A 17,147-nucleotide genomic window follows, 5' to 3' on the forward strand; every position below is an offset into this window, starting at 1 on the left:
GGGGACGTGTGTGTGTGTGTGTGTGTGTGTGTGTGTGTGTGTGTGTGTGTGTGTGTGTGTGTGTGGGTTGGAGCTGTGGTTTGGGGAGTGTGTGTGTAATTACAGTCAGATAAATCAAACTGTGTATTTACTTTCTGTCTTTTTAAACTGTAGGAACAGACAGAGAGAGAGAGAGAGGGAGAGAGAGAGAGAGAGAGAGAGAGAGAGAGGTGGGCGAGTCATGCTAGGAAAATCCATGTTAAATAAACTTTCCTAACCAGTGATTATAATTACGCAACCGCTGTTGTTTCACCTTGTTAGAACGCGGCCGAGTTTCCCGTATAAAACTTTCTAGTTGTTGAGTTTACATTGCTGAAATAACCGGAATAAAATTAGAGGGAGGTTCCTGATTTCTCTGAAGGACGATTGACCTCCTAACTGAGAATAAATAGGTGTAATAATACTATTTCCCATATATATGGACAAACGCATTGGGACACTTGCCTGATTATTGATTTTTCTCAAATTAATTATTAATTAAATAGAGCTATCCTGATTTTCTTGCATTGCATTAACTGTGTCTACTGTCCACTGTCTACTGTCGCAATGCTCTTTGCTATCTTACACCCAGTCAACAGTATATTTTCACGCCTTGCCCCCCTGCACTGTTAAAATAGCATCAGTTTAGGAGTTTAGGAATAAATCTACATTGATGTGTGTGGTGGTCTGGAAGTGAGGTGTGTTTAGGGAGGTGCATTTCTGCTGTGTTGCTATTTTGACGGTGGAAAACACACAGGTGCCCCACTGACTGATTAAAACCCTGACAACTGTCAGTCGTCAGCGTTCATTCCTATAGGTGTTAAACACACACACACGAACACACTGCAGAGCGCAAACTTGACTCTTAAACTCAACAGTAAACAGAATTAAGAATAAAATAACATTACTGTTCCTTTAAATGAGCTGCTGGTGTATCTTCACAGTGTGAACAGGCAGGTCAGTATTCTCTGCTGAGACAAGCAAAAGCGTTGCGCTGTTAAGATACAAATGTGCCAAAGTCAGAGCTCACCTGGCTCTTAAAGGGAAGACAACTGACACACTGATTGGTTTATTTTTCATGTTACGCCCAAAACACACCCTGATAAATTAAAAAAAATTAGTACATACCTTTTGCACATTTCAAGCTGCAAAAGGTAAAACATTTTCGCCCTTAAGAAATCTGTGTAAAATGTGAAAAAATGTGGAATTGATGTTCAGAAATCTGAAATACACTTTTATGTCCTTCAGCCATGCATAAATATTTTTTTTTAAATAAAAACATCCTGTGCAATCACTCTCACAGCCTCTTCTCATCTCCTGTTTTTCATAGCTTTTTAATATAAAGCTCCAAAATTTGTAATGAGTAATTACAAAAAATATTATTATTAAAAAATTTGGAAATCAATGTGAAGTTTTTTTTATTTTTGTTTAAAAAATTTAAATTGAGATGCAAAATTTTATCCAAACAATATGCCTCTATTTTCTTTTTCAGTCATTTGTATATAGTGCCTTTCACAAGCAGAAAATTTGTTGTTAACTATGGTGATAATACGGACTAAACATTTTTTTTTAAAATGGCGTAACACTTTACAATTAGAGCACAATAATTAAAAGTAATACCTCAACTAATTAATAATTGACACTAGTTAATACATTATTAAGCATTACCAAATTTTAATGCTCAGGAATGTTATAAATACTGTTCATTGATATGTTATAGTAACATTACATACAAATTCTATAAGCACTGTTCTGTAAGTAATGCATCCTTATTGTATAAAATGTTTCCAAATGTAGAATTATATCTAACCTCTCATACTCATTTACTCTATGAAATTTGGGCTCATCATTAGAAAATTTGGAATAATGATTCAGACAAATCGATGTGAGAATATGAAATTACTTTTTAAACAATCAGAACACTCTAGTTAGAAACTCTTTGCTATATTTTTGAAAAAAAAAATCTCCATTTCTTTATGTTAATGTTGCTCTCCTTCACATATATACAGTATTTACATATATACATTTATATTTCTCCCTCTCTCTCTCTCTCTACACGTTTCTCGCTTTTTCCACATAAAGCTGTTTTTCATAAACTCTAGCCTGGAATAGCAGTCCCTACGGCAAGCGCTGAAACACAAGCCCTCTCTGAGCCGTGTGTGTGTGTGTGTGTGTGTGTGTGTGTAACAGTAGATTTTTCTGACTTGCTGCCAAACAGATGCAGTCGCTTGGAGTTCCACCAAAGGAGCTTTTATGCCTCTCTCTCTCTCTCTCTCTCTCTCTATATATATATATATATATATGTACATACATATATTTTTTCATTATTCTCTACACCTCAATGTCTTTCACTCTCTCTCTCTTTCTCTTCTGTCTCTGTTTCTATCTCTCTGTTTCTATCTCTCACTCTCACTCTTTCTATATATTTTTTCTCTCTCTCTCTCAATTTCTCTTTGGTTCTTACTGTCTGTCTCTCCTTATCTTCTTTTCTCTCTCTCTCTCTCTCTCTCTCTCTATTTGTATTTTGTCCTCTCTCTCTTATTCTTTCTATGTCTCTGTTGCCTTCTCTCTCTCTCGCTCTCTCTCTCACTCTGTCTCTCTCTCTCACTCTCTCTCTCTCTCTCTCTACATTCTTTCTGTTTCTCATCTTCTTTCTCTTTCTCTCTTCTGTCACTCTCTGCTGTCCTCTCTCTCTCTCTCTCTCTCTCTCTCTCTCTCTCTCTGTTTCTATTATCTCTCTACAGCTGCATGTAATGGGGTGATGACAGGAACACACTGATTCTGGAGCATCACATCAGGAAACAATGAACACTGACACTGGTTAACGAGCTGGCCGTTTATTCTTCATATATATATATTTATATGTATGTATAATTGAATGCAAATCCCTCAGTAACTCCAGAGTAAATATCTAGGCCTAGGCCTCAGCTGAAGCCTGGGACTCGCCTACTCCCTCCTGCCCCGCAGGCTCTTTATAGCAGGCAGAATGGAGGGAGAGTGTTGTAATGTGTGTTTGTGTGTGTGTGAGAGTGTGGAAGCGTGTTGTAATGATTGTGTGTGTTTGTGTGAGGGACACCTGCTCGGGATTACAAGGCTTGTAGACTCTTGGCTGACCTGCACTGTTGCCATGGTGAACAGCAGGAGTCTAGACGTGGCTAGTAGTCAGAGAGGATGTTCGTCATAAAATCACAAAGTTTACAAAAGTTGTTACTAAAGCAATGACGGTTTTAAACAATTGGAATCATCTTTCAGAAAATTGGAATCATTATTCAAAAGTTAGGAATTGATGTTTGAAAAGAAATGGCATGAAAAAAATGATGTTTGTTAAAAAATTGCAATCACATAATGTAAACGACTATAAAAAAAATGTCTCTAATATTTGAGATCATTTAAAATGTTGAAAATAGAAATGTAACCACAGTACAAAAACTTCATGATTGTCCAAAATATTGGACTTAATATGTTTGAAAATGTGGACTTAAAATTCACAAATTTAAATGTTCTGTTTGAAAAAAGTTAATTTGTTGTTTAAAAACATTCAAAATTGGCATTCAAAAATGTGGAATTATGTCTAGAAGTTTTAGAATCATCTTTAAAAAAAAGTCAGTATTTAAACAATAGTTTAAAATGATTAATCAAAATCTCAATATCTATACTAAAATGCAAAAATGTGAGCATGCAGCATCGCCATTTAAAAATATATAAAATTACTGTGGACGGATTTAAATTAATATGCTAGTTTATAATAGTTCCTAAGTTCGGAAACACTTCATTCATTGTGGCCTGTGTAAGTATTGAACATGTGATATCTGAGCAGTCAACACCATACACACCCTTTCACACAGTTGCTGACTTGGACACACACACACACACACACACACCCTCTACCTTATCAGCTAACAGCAAACACACACACACACACACACACGCTTACACAAACACAAATACACACAGAGGGAGGGTAAGTGAGGACAGTAGGCGGACGTGGTCCCTGACCGTTGACCTGCTTTCTGTACTTCCTAATTGGTTTAACTGTGTGTTAACAGGCCTGTGGGCGGCTGTGTTTACCTGTTTGTTTACCTGTTTGTTTACCTGGTAATCATGGTACCTGGGGTCATGGTTTTGCTGCTAAAAATTCTTGGAAAGCTCATTTGGTGCTGTAATCAGTAATCTGTTAAATAGAGCACACACACACACACACACTTTTGAGTTGTCTAGACCACAACACTTTATTTTGCTCTACAAGGGCCTGGTGTCCTCATATGAGGCCATTATACTGTCACCTAGTGGTGGGAGAAGAGTTTAACGCATTACAGTTTCGATTTTTTCTTGAGAAATTTAAATGAACAGTAAATACAGTAAATATTCATGTTTTTTACTTTGTTAAAACTGCTTCCTGTTGAAGCAGCACTTCAAATGAGTAATGTTGCTCAAAGGAGCACAGTTGTTGTTGCTGTGTTCAGGCAGAAAATCAATGTTTTGCACATCATTACTAATTGCGACTTCATTGTGTTCTATCTAAATATAGAACTAAAGTCCTCCTTTTTTTCAGAAACTAAACCATGTAAAAACATGATTTTTTTAGTTTTTACACTAATCAGGTGCCAGTTAGCCCAAATGATAAAGAGAAATAAAAAACAATGCATGCCATGCTAGAGTTCAGGTCTTAGGAGGTAAAAGAGAAAATGAAGGTCAGTCAATCTGAGAAATTTCAAGAACTGTCAAGAACATACCCTCTTGTGTAGACGCAAAGACCATCAAAAACTTTATGATGATGGAACTGGCACTCATCAGGACTGTCCTAGCAAAGGAAGAGCAAGAGGTTCCTCTGTTGTACGGGATAAGTTCATCAGACTTACCAGCCTCAGAAAGATTTAAGTTACTACATGATTTCTTATGTGTTCCTTCATAGTCTGGATTACTTCAGTATTAAATTACCATGTAATAAAATAAAATAAAACAAAAAAGAATACAAAGAAAAACAAAGATGCATATATATATATATATATATATATATATATATATATATATATATATATATATATATATATATATATATATATGCATCTTTGTCTTTCTCTATTTCTCTCTCTCGCTCTTTCTCTGTCTCTCGCACGCCTGCTAAAATTGTGTTTTCTACTCCCACATAACCACATAACACACTTGCACACACACACACACACACACACACACACACACAGCCTCTCTACAATGGTATGCCCACTCAGATGTGGGCACATGCCCACTGAACAGGAAGGAATGGTTCTGAGTGGGCGGACTTTAGAATGTCACACATGTTTCTGATTGGCTGTTACAGTGCATGAGCTTACTTTTGATTGGTTGCTGCGGGTTCGGTCAAACTTGGTTTCAGCCCTTTGCACACTCTTTGGAACATTTAGAGAGAGAGAGAGAGAGAGAAAGAGAGAGAGAGAGAGAGAGAGAGAGTTTGTTCACATTTTTATAGTTCTTTTTTCTTCTTTCTTCTTTATTCTGTGCCTTAATTTATTCTGTCTTGGTAAACTCTCCCAGTTTTACTGTTTTTTAAACTCTCTCACCCTCTTTCTCTCTCTCTTTCTGGTAACTCTAATCACATGGCTAGTAGAAAAGCTTCCTCACACTCAGACTGTCGTTACTGAAACTGGATAATTGAGAGCATCACTGGAGCTCTTGGTATAACATTATAAACACGCAGACAGACAGAACATTAGGAGTAATATTACAATGAGCTACAAAAACTCGGGTCACACAGCACTGGTGTAACCCAGATACTGTGCTCAGATAACACGAGACCCAGACACAACACTGTAACACACTACAGTTACCTACAGTTACCCAGCCAGTAAAGCCACTCTGCTGAAGTAAAGCGTTATATGGGTGAGAGTTTTCAGTGAAGTTTCTCCAGCACTAAGGCTGGGTGCAGCAGCATTATCATTAGCTGCTAACCACAGCACTAGCTCTTTCCTGTTTAGAAGTGAGTATATTGAACTGTCGTCTGCCTGTTTATTGTGTTAAAACAAGCTAAGTGGGACGAACCGCTAGCTAATAGCGCCCTAGCTTCCTGGATCACTCAGGGTTCCTCAGTCTAGTCTAGGTTAATGGTAATGCTGCTGCACCCAGCCTTACTGCTGGAGAAACTTCACTGAAAACTCGGGGACGTCTGTGAACAATATTTCACACTTCTACTTATAAAACTCTTGCGTCCAGACTGCAATTGAAAAAACAGGAGGACCAGTGAGTTTTTAGGCTTTCTTGTCACGTGACATTACATTTAGTAGCTCCTCCATTTTCACTCACTGTTTTTTATGTGGATCTCCGTGGAAATGCTCACCCAAAGTGTAATTACGGTGCGTGGCAGTGGACAAATAGTTATTTTATTAAACGCGAGGTGACAATACTTAGAGATGTGCATTTGGACAGGCGACCACAGAGTTCAGAGAAAAACAGTAGATAATTTAGCCTGTAATTTCCTCAGAGGACGTCTGAGAAAAACACGTACATAGTTGTTCCGGACAGTAATAAAATCACAGAGAAAATTACTCCAGGGCCCCTTTAAGAAACTAATCCCAGCCTGAAAAGGCTTATAGGTGAGTTTTTAGTGAAGTTTTTCCAAGTTTTCTGTGGTTAGCGGCTAAGGCTAATGCTGCTGCACCCAGCCTTAGTGCTGGAGAAACTTCACTGAAAACTCCCTTAGACAAACTATTGAAAATCTAAGCTCACTTTAAATAAACTGAAGTACTTAACTGTAGATTACCATCCAGTGCTCTTCCCCCAGCTTTCCTATTAGAAGAAAAACATGGCGATACCCTTGCTCACTTCAAAGTGGGCATCCTTACTAATGTTGCTTAATGCAGCTTATAATCCGTTGCTCCTTATGTATAAAAATATGTTAAATAAATAAATTGCCTCTACTTGCTAATGTGAGTGAATTATTGTATGTGGTAGCCTGAAATGGACTTTTCGGATGATTCTAGGAAAACGAAATACACATTCTGCCCTTTTATTGCTGTACTGTTCCCATTTCCAGTATGTTTTAACTGTCTGAATCAGAGGCCGGACATTTCTACCACAACTATGGTGTGTTTTATAGGGATCAGTGTGTGGTCACCTCTGTGTTATTACTGTGTTATTACGACATTTGTCAGACTACTGCAAGAGAAGCTAGTGTGTGTGTGTGTGTTTTCCTGTGCTACGCTAAACACACAGAACTATTGTGTGGCCCTACAACAGTCACATCCTGCTTGAGCCACGGGGTGATCTGAGGACACACACACACACATTAACACACACACACACATGCACACTTTCACACTTTGACTTTATAGTGAATATAGTAACTCTGTATTGTAGTAGAGAAGTGGGCGGAGCTTCTTCTGGACATGGTGAACATAAGGCTTGTGTTGTGTACAGTAGTAAAGTTGTAAGTGGTATTAGTGAATATAGTAACTGTATTGTAGTAGAGAAGTGGGCGGAGCTTCTTCTGGTCATGGTGAACATAAGGCTTGTGTTGTGTACAGTAGTAAAGTTGTAAGTGGTATTAGTGAATATAGTAACTCTGTATTGTAGTAGAGAAGTGGGCGGAGCTTCTGGACATGGTGAACATAAGGCTTGTGTTGTGTACAGTAGTAAAGTTGTAAGTGGTATTAGTGAATATAGTAACTGTATTGTAGAGAAGTGGGCGGAGCTTCTTCTGGTCATGGTGAACATAAGGCTTGTGTTGTGTACAGTAGTAAAGTTGTAAGTGGTATTAGTGAATATAGTAACTCTGTATTGTAGTAGAGAAGTGGGCGGAGCTTCTTCTGGTCATGGTGAACATAAGGCTTGTGTTGTGTACAGTAGTAAAGTTGTAAGTGGTATTAGTGAATATAGTAACTCTGTATTGTAGGAGAGAAGTGGGCGGAGCTACAGTAAAGTGATATTAGTGAATGTAATCAGAGAGGTTGGGTGATTGTGAGCGAGGTGTTGATTGATGAAGCTGATAGTGATCACTCTGACGGGTTGCAGATCTTCACTGAATGTAATTGAGAGATACACAGTTTAGGGTGCAGATGAGCACTGCTCTGTGTGTGTGTGTGTGTGTGTGTGTGTAGGATGGGACTGAGCCCAGGGGGTCCTCAGAGACCCTGCATGGCTGTCCAATCAAAAGCCTGTCAAAATCGCTCCAAGGCACAAACCCAGTGGCACACTCCAGCAAGCTGCTCACTACACACACACACACACACACACACAGTTGTCCTCAAGCTGCCAGTCCATTTTAATTATGGATAAGTGTTGTGGTGCTGGTATGTGATGAGCGTGTGTAATAGTTATTACCCCATCACAGTCTGAGCTCTGACATATACAGCTCATCCCTCCATCCATCCATCCATCCATCCATCCATCCATTTATCCATCCTTGTGTTTTTGCCTTAATTTCTGTCCATCATTCTATCTATCTTTTTCTCTTCCTTTTTTCCTATTTTGATTTCCAATATTCCATCTTTGTATCTCTAATTCCATTTTCTCCATCTTTTCATATATCGTTCATTTCATCTTCCTTTCTCTCTGTTTCTATAGTTCTTTCTGTCTTTTATCTTTTTTTACATTTCTTGCATTTTTCTTTCAAGAATTTCTGCATATATTTTCTTTTCTTACTTTTCTTCAGTCATTCAGTCTATGTATTTCCTCTTTTTCTTTTTCTTCTTTCTTTCTGTCGTTCCAATCTTTTTTCGCAATCTTTCTTCCATCTTCGTGTTAATCTTTTATTTTTTCTTTTATCTTTCATTCCTTCATTCTTTTTTCCATCTTTGCTTTCTCATTTCTTTTCCTCTTTTCTTTCTTTCTTTCTTTCTTTCTTTTCCCATGTACACTACAATCTATTCTTTTTCTTTCTTTCTTCCCACCATTTATGTTTCTCTCTCTGTCTCTCTCTCTCTCTCTGTCTCTCTCTCTCTCTCTCTCTCTCTCTCTCTCTCTGTTGGCTGAGGTTAGGTGCAGACGGGCACACAGATGGGTTGCAGGCTGGGCACAGGCCACTCACACCACACCTGCTCCCACACACACACACACACACACACACACAGTGTGCTCTTACACAGACTTATCCCGACTGACTGACCGACTCACACACAGACACGGCCACATGTGGACACAAACACACTCACTGGCACACACATGGGCACACACACACGGACACACAGAAACACATATGGGCAGAGCACCCACACACACACACACACACACCCCTTCAGTGACTGTGTGCAGATGTTGGCACAGATGGATATTGATACATCTGATACATTTCTGTTCTTAAATTAATTATTTTAACATTCAATTAATAGACTGTATTAATAATAAATAATTACACTGACAGACTAAACGTTAACGTGTAAAGAACTGGTGTTGTGTGATGGAAATGCTGACCAGTGTAATTCCCAGACTGCTGTCCCATGACTTTTGGCATGATATTGTATGGGACTGCATATAGTGGTTATATTGGTTATGTATTGTGACACACTGTAAAAACTTACATAAGAACTTAAGAAAAGAGATTTTTTAATATCAACAGTTATTCATAAATATCTATCTATCTATCTATCTATCTATCTATCTATCTATCTATCTATCTATCTATCTATCTATCTATCTATCTATCTATCTATCTATCTATCCTTGTTATTCTTGCTTTATATTTATTTGACTTCTTTCTATCCATTGATTTTTCATTTTTCATTCTGTCTTTCTTTCTCTCTTGATCTTTTCATCTTTTTATCTATTTTTATTCTATCTTTCTTTCTCTCTCTATCTATCTATCCTTGTGTTTCTTGCTTTATATTTTGCTTCTTAGTATCTTTCTTTTTCTGTTCCATCTTTTTTCACTTTGGTCTTTCTTTCTATCTTTTCTCTCCTTGTGTTTCTTCCTTTATATTTGGCTTTTTTTTTATCCATTCATTTTTCTTAAATAATTATTTTTTTCTTTAATTCTATATTTCTTTCTCTCTTAATTTTTCCTTTCTTTTCATGTTCCTTGCATCTTTTTTATTCTTCCGTCTTTATTTCCATCTTTGTTCCTGTCTTTCCATCTTTTTGTCCATCTTTTCTTTTTTTATCTGTGATTCATCCTGTCCTTGTCTTTCCATAGTTCTGTCTGTCTATCATTTTCTATCATTTCCATGTTCCTTTTTTACATGTTTTCATCTTTCTGACCATACTTTTCTTTTATCTTTCCATCTTTTCAATCTTTTTCTTTTCTTTGATTTGATAATTGATGGATGATTAACTTTAATAATGTAACATAGGTCGTGTCAGCCAAGAAAAAAACAAGACTAACCACTGAAGATGAGCTATTCTGCTATTCTGAGACACTTTGTGACAGACTAGCATGACTACCCACCAGGTTTCATTCCTGTCAATTGATGCCTTTTGGTGCATATTAACATACATGTCTACATACATGTCAAAAAATTAAAAGAGCACTTCAGTTTCTGAATCAGTATCTCTGGTTTTGCTATTTATAGGTTTATGTTTGAGTAAAATGAACATTGTTGTTTTATTCTATAAACTACACTAAACGACATTATTTCTTCCAAATTCCAAATAAAAATATTGTCATTTAGAGCATTTATTTGCAGAAAATGAGAAATGGAAACAATCAGAAATCAATATTTGGTGGAATAACTCTGTTTTTTTATTCACAGTTTTCTTGGCATCATGTTCTCCTCCACCAGTCTTACACACTGCTTTTGGATAACTTTATGCTTTTTGCTCACTCCTGGTGCAAAAATTCAAGCAGTTCAGTTTGGTTTGATGGCTTGTGATCATCCATCTTCCTCTTGATTATATTTTTCAATTTGGTCAAATCAAAGAAACTCATCATTTTGAAGTGCTCTTATTCTTTTCCAGAGCTGTATTTGATTAATCCATCCCTTTCCATTCTAAGCAAAGTTAAAGCAGCCTTAATTCATATCCATAATCTGGAGTATAATCCAGTTGCTAAAAGCTGAGGAGCACTTTTACTCACATGATGTGATTCTTCCTACAACATTTACTGTTTAATTACAGAAAAAAAATAAAAATAATAAATGGTAGGCTATAAATAAATAATGAATTTAATCCAGAAATTAGTCACCAGCGCAGAAAACCTGCGTTTAATAAAGAGCAACTCCTGCGGGAGCGGAGATAAAATGTCCAGTGAAAGCAGTGTGAGAAACAGCTGTGTTGGGGAAGTACATGGGGATTAGAGCGCTTCGGAACATTTTAAGCGCATTACAGATTAAAAAAAGGTCAGAATGTTTAGCGACACAACACTAAACCTCTTAAGCCAAACCCAGTTGGGGTTTGGACTGAGTTTAGCCAGGGATGGAGAGAAAAAGACAGAGAGGGGGGGTCAGAGAAAGAGAGAGAGAAAGAGAGAGAGGGCAGATATTTACAGTTAAAAGTCAGTAGAGGAGTGTGTGTAAGAGACTCTGTGTGCCCTCTACTGTCTGAGCTGTGTAACTACGTCATCACCAGAGTATCAGTTACACCATCACCCCCCAATCACCTCCATCAGATCCGGATCCAGATCCAGATCCAGTTCTATTTCAATCAGTCCCTTACACCAGTAGAGTCAGATCAGATTCTCTCAGTTTAATCGCTTCTCTTTCAGTCACCGTTGTTCTATGGTTCTATGTCCCCAGATATATTTCAGTCAATTATTTTAGGTTCCATTTTAGTTGGTCATTTCTGTTTCAGTCAGTTCACTCAGCTCTACTTTTCTGTTTCCGTGTCAGTCAGCTGTATCTCAGCCAAAATCTCTCAGTTCTGTTTCAGTCAGTTCCATTTTCAATCATTTCTGTACCAGTTTCATTTTTAATCAGTTCCGTTTCAGATTATTTTGATTCAGTTACATTTGAGCCAGTTCCATTTCAGTTCCATTTTAGTCAATTCTATTTCGGTCAGTTCCATTTGAGTCAGTTCCATTTCAGTTCCATTTGAGTCAGTTCCATTTCATTTTCATTTGTGTCAGTTCCATTTCAGTCAGTTCCATTTCAGATTATTTTGATTCAGTTACATTTGAGCCAGTTCAATTTCAGTTACATTTTAGTCAATTCTATTTGAGTCAGTTCCATTTCAGATTAATTTAAGTCAGTTCCTTTTGAATCAGTTCCATTTCAGATTAATTTAAGTCAGTTCCTTTTGAGTCAGTTCCATTCCAGATCCATTTTAGTCAATTCTATTTGAGTCAGTTTAATTTCAGATTAATTTAAGTCAGTTCCTTTTGAGTCAGTTCCATTTCAGATCCATTTTAGTCAGTTCCATTTCAGTTCCATTTGAGTCAGTTCCATTTTTGTCAGTTCCATTCCAGTCAGTTTCATTTCAGTCAGTTTCATTTCAGTTACATTTAAATCAGTTCCATTTGAGACAATTACATTTCAGTCAGTTACATTTCAGTTACATTTGAGTCAGTTCCATTTCAGTTTTAATTTGAGTCATTTCCATTTCAGTTCCATTCAGTTCCATTTGAGTCAGTTCCATTTCAGTTTTAATTTGAGTCAGTTCCATTTCAGTTCCATTCAGTTCCATTTCAGTCAGTTCCATTTCAGTTCCTCTTGAGTCAGTTCCATTTCAGTTCCATTCAGTTCCATTTGAGTCAGTTCCATTTCAGTTTCATTTGAGTCAGTTCCATTTGAGACAATTACATTTCAGTCAGTTCCATTCAGTTCCATTTGAATCAGTTCCATTTCAGTTCCATTTCAGTTTCATTTGAGTCAGTTCCATTTGAGACAATTACATTTCAGTCAGTTGCATTTTAGTTTCATTTGAGTCATTTTCATTTCGATCAGTTTCGTTTCAGTCAGTTCTGTTTCAGACTAATATTGCATTAACAGTTAATTAACTGTAATAAAGCATGAATTACACAGCCCTGAACACACACACAGAGCTTTAACTCACACACACAGTTATCATGCGTTACCATCACTGTCCCACACTGAAGATTTATACAACCAGATAAATGAACACCATTCTCCATCCTGACTGAAACTGAGTGTTACCGGACTCAGCTGATCCTGAATCAGAGCCCAGAGCAGCAGATGGACCGAGCTGGACTGAACCGGACTGAATGGAGGTCAATGTAGACAGTCAATGTGGACTGAACTGTGGAGTTATGGGGTTCCGTGTTAGATGGTATATTTTAATAATGGTCATAGTGTAACACTGTTTATATTTTGCAAGAGTGTGTGTGTGTTTGTGTGTGTGTGTAGTGTGTGTTTGTGCCGTCAGCTAGTAGGAATGCATCTGCACCGCCAGTGCTAAGATGGCTGCCAAACACTAACATGGCTGCCAGGTTTCTGGAGGGAGAGAAAGAGAGAGAGAGCAAAAGAAAGAAAGAAAGAGAGAGAGAGAGAGAGAGAGAGAGAGAGAGAGAGAGAGATTAGACTGTAGTTCACTTTCACTCGTTTTCTTGTTTGTAGTATTTAGACTCTGGAAGACTGGTGGCTCTTTGTTTTATGCAAGTGTGTGTGTGTGTGTGTGTGTGTGTGTGTGTGTGTGTGTGTGTGTGTTTCTTCTCTATCCTAATCTCCACCACACTGTATCGAATTTTGCTGGCATTCACTGGCATCTTCCTTTATCACCTATGGGCGACTGATACACACCTACACATAGTTCCTCTCTCTCTCTCTCTCTCTCTCTCTCTCTCTCTCTCTCTCTCTCTCTCTCTCTTTCTCCCTTTCTCTTTCTCTCTCTGTCTATCTCACTCGCTCGTTTTCTTGTACAGTGCCATTGCTCTAATGAAAATCTGTAACTATTTCAAAGTCCCAAATGCATTTTCTGACCAAATTAAAGTATCTAATCTTTCTCTCTCTCTCTCTCTCTTTCTCTCGCTCTGTCTCTCTCTCTCTCTCTCTTTCTTTCACACAGAATCAGGACAATCAGACAGTTCCAGCCAGCAAGCAGACTCAGACATCAAACCCCCACCAAACGGTAAGATCAGACCTTCCAGAAGCTCACCGTTCTAAGCCAGAAGCTGCTATGATGTCATTGAGGCCTAAACCCTATGTGCACGTGATGTCATTAAAGAGTATTGCAAAAAAAAAAATTGGAGGGTCAGTAAGTTCTTAGATTGCACAGTCAATAATATCATTGAGATTCTATGCTAAATAAGTCTGTGATGTCAGAAGAGGGTTTGAGGTCATTAAGTTACAGGCTAAAAGAGTCTGTGATTTACAAAGACAATTACAGTAAGTCTGAGGCCAGAAGAATGTGTGATGTAATTGTGTTAGAATCTAATCTGTGATGTCATTGAGTTGCAAACCAGAATAGTCTACAGTGTCATTAAGATGTCAATAAGTTAAAAACCTGGAGAGTATATGATGTCATTGAGTTCTATGCCAAAAGAGTTTGTGTTGTTATTCATGTCCAAGCCAAAGTAGTTTGTGAAGTCACAGTGACAGAATAAGAGTTTGTGATGTCACAGAGGTAGCTCTAGGCTATAGGAGTTTGTGATGCCATAGAGGTCTAAACTAGGAAAGTCTGTGATGTCATTAAGATCTAGGCCAAAAGAGTATATGATTTCATTGTGTTATAATCTAATCTGTGATGTCACTGAGCTGCAAACAGCCTATAACATCACTGAGTTCTCAGCTAGAAGAATGAAGAATATGTGATGTCATTAAAGGAGAACTCTGGTGTAAAATGGGCTTTTGTTGCAGTAAAACATGATAAAAAGTTATTACCTTTGATGACTAGCACACCTTCGTTCTCCCACAGCGTTCTGAGATCCAGAAATTTTAACAGTTTGTCCAACAAACACCCTTCAGACTGGGTGAAACGGGGCATAATTTACCCTGATATATCACTTTTTCCACTGTTATCCAGCTCAAAGTAGCTCCACACCTCAGTGCTAGAATCTGGAGAGCCCTGACATTTAAAACGAGGCATTAATAACCTAAAAAAAAAGTGCAGAAGAAGCTTATAAAAAAAAGTGCAGAAGAAGCTTATAAAAAAACACTGTTTACATCCCATAATGCTACTAGCTTCAGCTCAGAGCACCGCCATCACTGTACTGATAATAACATAGACATATATTTGCATAGACTCCGCATAGGCTGCCTCCTGGTGCTGGCTGCTACGCTGTGCGGAATCTATGTATATATATATATATGTCTATGTTATTATCAGCAGAAGCTAGCATTATGGGATGTAAACAATGTTTTAATGAGCTTCTTGTGCACTTTTTAAGTTATTAATGCATCGTTTTAAATGTCAGGGCTCTCCGGATTCTAGTAAGGTGTGGAGCTACTTTGAGCTGGATAACGGTGGAAAAAGCGATTTATCAGGGTAAATTATGCCCCGTGTCACCCAGTCTGAAGGGTGTTTGGACAAACTGTTAAAATTTCTGGATCTCGGAACGCTGTGGGAGAGCGGAGGTGTGCTATTCATCTAAGATAAGTACTTTTTATCATGTTTTGCTACAACAAAAGTCCATTTTACACCAGAGTTCTCCTTTAAGTTGTAAAGCTAGAGGAGTCCATGATGTCACTGAGTTTTAAACCCTCGTAATTTCCTCCTGCAGGACATTTGAGCTTCCAGGATTGCTTTGTAACGTCGGGGGTTTGGAACGCAGCCGAACTAGTACGAGTGTCACAGAGTGAGTACACACACACACACACACACACATCACACACACACGGTTTTGACTTTCACATATGTGGTCAAATTGCACTCAGTAAACACACAGAGTAAATAAATGTTGATTAATGTGTTTATACTTTTCTGGAAAGCACATTATTTTAGTATTAAGATTCATTTAGATTAGTTTTAATACTGATGATTTCCTTCTATTTATCTTTCCCTCTCTCCTCAGCCCCGGTTGCCACGGCGTCAGGTCCTAATTTTTCATTGGCTGACCTGGAGAGTCCTGGTTACTACAACATCAACCAAGTTGCCCTGGGCCGACGGTCCTTGACATCACCGCCGTCTACCAGGTACCCACTCAGACACAAATACACACACTCTTCCACGATGTCACTGATTTTTGAGCCAAAAAAAAAAGTGACATCACTGTGGTTTAACCTGGAAAATCATATGATGTCATATTGTCATTTAATGTCATTAAATTTTAAACCAAAAAAGTAATAATAATATAGACAGAATTCAAACAGGTTACAGACAGAAGGCCTGGTAAACCACACGAGTGAGGGATGTCACTGTGATGTCACTCTGATGACATCAGATTGGATTATAAATCACAGTACTCTGTGATTTCACTGACGTTTAACCTAATTAAAAGAATTCTATGATGTCAGCGAATGTTATACTCCAAAAGAACTTGTGATGTCATTATGGGCTAAACCATGTGATGGCATTGAAGGAATTCTATGGACAGAATTAATGCAATTTATGGACAGAAGATGTGATGTCACTGAGATCTAATCCAAAAGAGTCTGTAGTTGAATTAAATTCAAAGTAGAGTAACTTTGATGTCATGTCTGTGATGTCATTGAATTCTAATCTGAAAGCAGATGTGATGCCATTGAGTAGAGTTTAACCCAGATGTCATTGGGTTATAATTAGGGCTGCAACAATTAGTCGATATAATCGATAATGTCGATTATTTAAATTTGTCGACTACAAATTTAATTGTCGACTAATCGTTAATTTATAACAGTCCTGCATGACACAAAGTGCTGGGGACAGAAGCGCAATGGGTGATGGGAAACTTTCTCACTCCAAAAGTGTCTAAACACAACAGATTATATATTTACTTACTAAATATAAGTACTTTCCACTTAAAAAAAACATCCAGACATTTAAATGCTTTTTAAATATCATGTTCAGCTGTTTCTATTGAAATAATCGCGAATGATCGACTAATCGAATAGATAATCAGCAGATTAGTCGACTACCATAATAATCGTTAGTTGCAGCCCTAGTTATAATCCAAAACACTCTGTGATATCTTTACTTTTTATAAGTTCATATACATTCTAAACCACAGCAGGTTTTAATGTTAATGAAATCTAAGCCAAAAGTGCAAATGATGTCATTGACATGATGAGTTATAGGCCAGAAGAGGATGTGATGTCATTAAATTGCAGTATAAGCCAAAACACAAATACGGACAGAATTAATGCAGATCTGAAAACATATTTAAAGTTGAACCTAAATGC

At 37.6% G+C, this 17,147-nt stretch overlaps 1 protein-coding gene across 8 annotated transcripts in view; it reads left to right on the forward strand.

The window, feature by feature from the left end:
- nfixa (nuclear factor I/Xa) overlaps positions 1-17,147 on the forward strand; it is a 189,875-nt gene that overhangs the window by 137,798 nt on the left and 34,930 nt on the right. For all 8 annotated transcript variants that reach the window (XR_007427942.1, XM_049469463.1, XM_049469469.1 and 5 more), the window contains 3 exons: positions 13,897-13,959; positions 15,551-15,625; positions 15,842-15,962. Coding sequence is in view for 7 of the 8 variants with exons in the window: in XM_049469463.1 (XP_049325420.1) it covers positions 13,897-13,959; positions 15,551-15,625; positions 15,842-15,962 (259 nt within the window). In the remaining variant the exon portion in view is untranslated. The remainder of the gene's footprint in view (positions 1-13,896; positions 13,960-15,550; positions 15,626-15,841; positions 15,963-17,147) is intronic.

This window comes from Astyanax mexicanus, chromosome 21 (assembly GCF_023375975.1).
Source record: "Astyanax mexicanus isolate ESR-SI-001 chromosome 21, AstMex3_surface, whole genome shotgun sequence".
NCBI classification, from domain to species: domain Eukaryota; kingdom Metazoa; phylum Chordata; class Actinopteri; order Characiformes; family Acestrorhamphidae; genus Astyanax; species Astyanax mexicanus.